Source organism: Lathyrus oleraceus, chromosome 2 (genome assembly GCF_024323335.1).
Source record: "Lathyrus oleraceus cultivar Zhongwan6 chromosome 2, CAAS_Psat_ZW6_1.0, whole genome shotgun sequence".
NCBI classification, from domain to species: domain Eukaryota; kingdom Viridiplantae; phylum Streptophyta; class Magnoliopsida; order Fabales; family Fabaceae; genus Lathyrus; species Lathyrus oleraceus.
In genome coordinates, this window is record NC_066580.1 from 350,031,819 (window position 1) to 350,039,037 (window position 7,219).

At 34.1% G+C, this 7,219-nt stretch overlaps 1 protein-coding gene across 1 annotated transcript; it reads right to left on the reverse strand.

Moving 5' to 3' along the window:
* Positions 1-2,456: 2,456 nt before the first annotated feature.
* On the reverse strand, positions 2,457-3,590 carry LOC127119470 (disease resistance protein RPV1). Its single transcript, XM_051049704.1, has 2 exons — positions 3,007-3,590; positions 2,457-2,879 (listed from the first exon to the last, which is right to left on the reverse strand). The coding sequence occupies exons 1-2, from the start codon at positions 3,492-3,494 to the stop codon at positions 2,621-2,623; spliced, it is 747 nt and encodes a 248-aa protein (XP_050905661.1). The 5' UTR covers positions 3,495-3,590; the 3' UTR covers positions 2,457-2,620.
* Positions 3,591-7,219: the final 3,629 nt, after the last annotated feature.

Below are 7,219 nucleotides of genomic sequence, written 5' to 3' on the forward strand. Positions count from 1 at the left end.
AAATATTCAAACTCTTTTTATAATAAAATTGAAATAAAAAGATTACCTGGGTGAAAGGTCCATATGTAGTCCCGAGTATTAGACCCAAGTTGTAAGAGCTTGCAAGTCATAAGTGTTCATCTTCCTTTCAAAACACTTATAAATATTCAAACTCTTTTTATAATAAAATTGAAATAAAAAGATTACCCGGGCGAAAGGTCCATATGTAGTCCCGAGTATTAGACCCAAGTTGTAAGAGCTTGCAAGTCATAAATACTTGTATTTCAAGCCCAAGAGTACATTCAACCAATCAAACTCTTTTTACACCGCCATGCGATTGATTAGAAAAATCTTTTCATAAACGAAAGGAATCTTGTCTTAAGGTGATGTAAAACAACGCTTCATCCACAATAGTTGAGTTGAGATAAGTGACGGTTTTTCGAATGTTAATTTGTAAATCCATTCAATGTGTGGTATGTGTCCATTCCTCATCTGTTTTGGGTAAAATATTGTTCTTCTTCGATTAATACAAGATAAATTTCACTAAAATCGACCAACAAACAAACATTTTCTACCCAGAACTACGTAAGCCTTAAATTCTATATTGTACCCGGAGATACATAGGAGCAAGATTACGAAATCTTGTCAGTCCCATTAATAAAAAAACTTAGGTTTAGTCCCCTTCATTTCAAAAATCCAAAAACATCTTCTCTTTTTTTTTTTGATCCTTTCCCTCATAATAACTTGAGAAGCCTAACATTTCTAAGCTAACACTAATGTGCACAACTAATCTAACGGTTCCAGTTGAGTACAACAGACGTGAGGGGTGCTAATACCTTCCCCTTGCGTAATCGACTCCCGAACCCTGATTTGGTTGCGACGATCATAATCATTGTCGTTCTTTCCTGGGGTTTATCGATATCTACCTTTTCCCTATTTTGGGAATAAGTAAAGTTCGATGGCGACTCTGTTCAGTCCATCATGCGAGCGTGCGATTGCGCTTCGTTAAGCCGTGTTCTCATTTTTTGAGGTGCGACAGTTATGAATGATTTGTATGATTTATTGTCATGTCATGGTTGTTATGTCATTTGTGTTTGATGACTGTTATGGCTATTGTATGGTGTGAATATTTGGGTTAGTGTATGCTTTTGTCATGCCATGTTCTCAATTTGTTATGTAGCAAGTTTGATATACATGATGCTTTTGCTTGAAAAGATGAATGGCCATGTTAGGGCACGCTTGATTTTGTTTTGTTTTGTTTGGATATACATTGCCTTTAGTATTCTAATGTGATGGATGTTATGGTTGGTTTAGGTTATGAATGGTTGGAATTGGTTCATGTATGTGTTCATGCTTGAAAATGGCACATTTGAAATGCATATGACAAGTGACATATTAGTTTAAATTTATTTTGTAGGAAATGGATGAATGCAAGGATGATGCGATCTTGAATAACAAGGGAATTAGGGTTTAGGGATTGTAGAAATGGTGAGTTAACTTTGGTCAGCTGGTTGACTAAAAGGTCAATAGTTTACCAAAAGTCAACTTATGCAAAAAAATGTATTTTCTTTGTAATTTTTCAATAAAACATGTATGGATAATGTAAAAGTGGTTCTTATGATTGAAATTTATCTTCTTTGGTAAAAAATATTCTAATGAAACAATGCAAATTTTTTGAATTCAAATGGTCATTTTCCAAGTTCAATATGAAATCAATTGAAACAAGTATTTTGAATGCACTCAAAAACAAGTTTTGAATGAATGAATGAAATGGAAACTAATGGACTAATGGAATGACTTGACCAAATGGAACAATGGACTTGAATCAATGGGACTAGAAAACTTAAACTTTAATGATAACTTGCATGAATCTTGACACAACAATGGGACATGAGACCATGACTTGACAATGCCCCAGTGAAACCAGAAAAACCATGAATGAAATGTGAATGTAATGAAACTTGGATCAAATGAGACCATGAAGTCAATGAATGGAATGTGTATGAAATGAATACCTTGGGATACGCATCTAACACCATGAACTAGGGTTTTGACTAGGTTAAAATCAAAATGTCAAGCAACAACCAAGAACCTCAAAGTATGAGTCAAAACTACATCTTAACGTTTGCAGAGATATTCCGCTCTCGGAGTTATAACCAAACTACGAAAGCAATATTTATTATAAGAATTTAATTAAAATATATTGTTGAGAATGATAGATGTTGGAAATTTTTTGACTTTCATTTTAATTATTTATAAAATAATTCAAATAGATGATGATAATGAATTGACGATGTAATTTTTTTATATTAATAATACATAGTAATTAATCTCTTAATATAAGTTAGCTATATACGAATAAAACAAACAATATTTAATATAAATAATAAAATAAATAATTATAATAATAATAATAATAATAATAATAATAATAATAATAATAATAATAATAATAATAATAATAATAATAATAATAATAATAATAATAATAATTTTCTCATAATTCTATAAAACATTTGACAAGAGGAATATAATAGAATAACAATAATTCAGAAAATTTGAAATTCATAAAATTAACCACAGCAATTAATTTCTCATAAAACTCATACATTAAAAATGGAAAATCATCATTATTCTCTCACTACCCCAAATGTGAAAGCATCTCAGGAGACATGCGAAGCAAACGAAGACTTCTCTCCATTTTAAGCTCTGTAATACGTTTAACAGTTGCATTATACTTGTTCAGATTATCAACAGTAATAATGCTATAATAGAATTCATGTTGGAGCTTTGCAAGTTGCTCCAACTTTCCAATCTGATAATCTAGATCACCAACATATACTCGATTTAGTTTTTCAATTACATCCTTTGCAATTTTGTCAAGAAGTTCAGATTCCATCCTGCAAGTATACATGTAATCATCATCATGGTTAAAGAAATCGTCTTATTGTGCGAATTAAAATGATCTGATAAGCTACGAAATACTGAGAGAGATTCAGACACACAGACACGGACACAGATATTTACCTGTTGACCGAGCAATCCCAACCTGAGAGATTAGCTGCTTCTCTCAAAGCCTCCTTCCACTTTTGCACCTTCGCCATGCTCCCTTGAAATCTCCTCTCATGGTTAGCGAAAGCCTCCGCGTAACTTCCGGTTTGGTTGCGTACGTGAGAAGCTTCTATATCATAAAAAATAGGCAAAACAATTTGTCCATTCTTCTTCTTACATTCAAGTATTTTCACAAGCTCGTCCAAACACCACTTAGAGTTTCCGTAATTCTTTGAAAAAACAACGACGGAAAGCTTCGCCTCTTCGATGGCCCTAAGGAGCGCCGACGATATCTCGTCTCCTCGTTGAAGATTGTAGTCTATATAGGTTCCGACGTCAAGTCTGGTTAGAGTAGCATGAAGGTGGCTAGTGAAGGTGTAGCGTGTGTCCTCGCCTCTAAAGCTAAGGAACACTTCATGCTTTTGTTGAGGAGCATTGGAAGAGGTTGAGGTTGACCATGCCATGTTTATTGGCTATAGTTACCTTAGTTTTAAGGGAAATTTTAACTCTAGCTTCGTGTGAGTTTGAGAACTATGTGAAACTCAATTTATAATATTATGGTTTAGTTATGTGAGAAGGAATATTAATAAAAGAATGAATTATGAACCTTCCTAGCAATGTAGCACGCTGCTTTGAATTTCACGGGGACAGTAGTTTGTAGTTAAGCTTATCCTGTGTGAAATTCATGAGCAAGTTGTAGAAGAATACAAATTATTGACTTTATGTGTGAAAACTAAATAAATAGTTGTGTTTTACTCCGTCAAGCTCACATTGAGTATATTTATATATTAAAATCTCTCATATTTGAGTAAAGTAAGAGGCGAGTTGTTGGACTAAAATTAGAATCTCTCACGATCAGATATGTCCTAGGGATGCCCTATATGAATGATAAACAATTTAAATTTTTTTAGCTGATAATTATAAATTACTTAATGATAAAAATGTGGAAGAATTCTTTTGTATTTCATTTATCAAAAATGTCAATATATACACAAGGACAAGCCACATACCCAAAAGAAAAAAAAGCTCAATCCTATTACTTCACTAAAGCACCGAAGATACAGCGGAACCATACTCTAGAGTTTTACATTAGATCCACACTAGATGTTGATGATGTTGGTGCACAAGAGAATGAAGATGAAGATGAAAGTGAGAAAAGAGAGAGGGAAATGTTTCTAACAAACTCTAACAACAAAAATTAAAATTCTATTTTGATCAAATTACACACTACAAGCTAAAGTCACACTTGATTTATATACTACTTTGAAAGGAAAATACAAATTCAAATGCAAGCTAAATTAAACTTAAATGCAACTGCAAATAAAATATAACCAACATCATCCCTTAATTCACATTCAGCTAATCAAAATTAAGAACACCAATTTCATCCCTCGAGTGGATAAAGTGTTCAATCTTGATTGTCTTGGTTAGAATATCTGTCAGCTGTTTCTAAATGCTATAATGCACTACTTCAAGTGCCTCATTATGAGTCTGGTTCCTCAGAAAATGAAATTTCGTGTCAATGTGCTTGCTTCTTTCAGGCAGCACTAGATTCTTGATAAGGCTTTAACATATTTGTTGTCAATCATCAACTTCACAAACTTGCTCACCTTGATACTAGAAAAGATATTCAGAAGTACTTCTTCTATCAACTCTGTCTCCAAACCAATCAAAGTTTGAATAACACATCAGCTCTGACTCATATTTATCATCAGAAGGGAACACAATTTATACTTTAGAGTCCCCTTAATATACCTCAGTATTCTGACAGCAGTTTGATAATGTGACCACTTTGGTTTGTTCATAAACCTACTCACCATTCCAACTGCATAGAAAATATCAGGTCTGGTATTATAGAGATATCTCAATGAGCCTACCAACTGTTTAAAAGTTGTAGCATTTACATAATCACCCTCAACATCAGAATCCAACTTGTGATTTGTCTCAGTAGGTGTGATTGCAGACTTGTAATTCATCAACTCGAATCTCTTCAGAAGCTCAAGTTCATACTTCAACTGATGCAAGATTATACCCTTGTCAGATTACAAAATTTCAATATCTAGAAAATATGTCATATTCCCAAGATTAGTCATCTCAAACTCATTCATCAACACCTTCTTGAACTTAGCTATCTCATCAGAACAACTCTCTGTTAGTAATATGTCATCAACATAGAGACACACCAGAATCATATTTCTATCAGATGTATGCGGAACATAAACACCATACTCCATCTCACATTTTATGAACCCTTGAAGTTAGGACTACACATGAAATATTTAAAGTCGTATGAAGGAAAAAACCTTCTAGCGTTCAACGATTCTTTAGTCTGTCCACGTGGAATCATAGATATTGTTAATACCTTAGGATTGACATTAATTTTGTAAAACAAATAATGTAATCATCTCTGTTGTTTTAATATGTTGGGTTGAAGAAGTTCAACATCTGGACCAACATGTCATGTACGATGTCACAACATCATGTCTGTGACATCGCACATGTGTAGAAAACTGAATTAATTAATTCAGTATATATTCTGGGATTAGTAAGGATATTTGGTGAATATCCTAACTCCCATGTGGAGGTCTTAAAGACTTAATCAGAATATATATAGACTCTAAATATGGAGATATATATGAAGAGATTTTAGGATTGAAGACCTTGTTTGTAGCAGAATTTTTCTGCTGAAGTTGTAACAGCAAAGAACAAGTCTGCTGCGATTTCTGAAGGCCCAAATCCAGTTGGGTGATTAGGTTATAAATAACATATTGTAACCTAGTTTTTGTAAGCCTCTTAGAATGAAAATTTAGGGGTGTGTGTGAGGTAAACCTCCCAACCGGTGGGAAGGTTACCGTGTGTTTCTCAGTGGTAAAAGCTGAGAGTATTTGTAACTCAAAGCCTGTAGGCAAGAGTGATTTTGTTCTTGAATGAAGCTGTGAAGCAAGTTCAAGGTGTGTTAACATTACATTGTATTTGTAGTGATAGGAATGGAAACTGGAGGTTTCTATCTAGGAGTTCCTAGGTATAGATTGCATTGGGTAGGGATTAAGTGAAGAGTTGTAAACGGGGGAGTTTAACTCTGAATTAATACTGCTGATAGTGGATCTTCTTCCTGGCTTGGTAACCCCCAGATGTAGGTCATGTTGGACTGAACTGGGTTAACAATTTCCTGTGTTTGTTTTCCTTCTGCATGTGTTTTTGTTACTGTCATAACTCAGCTGGTATTCCAGTCAGCTTATCAAGATGATAACAGACCTGGTATATAGCCTTCTGTTTGAATGTCAATCAGAATGTTGTAACATTCATCAGTGACAGTGTATACTAAATAATAAGCAGGTTAGTTTCAGTTCAGTATTTAATTAAGTCTGTTCTTTTCAAGGATAACAGACCTGGCCGAAGGATCATTGTGAAACTGTCAAACTGGATGTTTTGATAGTTGATACTGAAGGCTGATACTGAAGTAGAGACTAGTTGGTCTTTTACAGTACTGCAAACTTAGCACAGTCCGTTCCCAGGAACATAACAGAATCAACATATGTTCTAGCTATCGAACTGAATGTTGTGACATTCATTCCCAACAGCATGTGCTAAAGTGTAGGATGATTGGTTTTTTCTGTTTCCGTATTTTTCTCAGGCTATTCTTCAGGGATTCAACAGCTGAGCTAAAATCCAGGAAACCAACTACTAACCTACAATTAATGAACCTAACAAATAGCCTAGTTGTTAGCAATCTAATAAGTGGAAATTAGATTAACGTGTTCAACCTTAATTCAGGAAATACAAGTAAAAGACAAACACACTAGAACAATGTAACAGATGATGTCCAAAATCAACAGTAAGACATCATGCTGATAACTGTGTAAGAAAACAACAGAAGTGAGTGATAGGATTGATCTCTGTTGAGTCTTTCTTCCTGATGCACAGAACCAGGTGTTCATTCATTCTAGGGTGACATAGAATAAGATGTCGTGACATCTGTGAACGTGTACATATTAGTACAGTGGTTAATAACTGTCTTGCTGTATTAGTTACAATGTTAGATCAGATGTTATAACTTGGAGTAGAACATCTGAATTCTGACTACGCCAGAATTTCAAATGGTATCAGAGCAGGCATCCTGTTCTGTTTCTGGATGAGATCCATGGCTGATACTTTCTGGTATCTGGCAAGAAGTTATGTTAGTACTGAT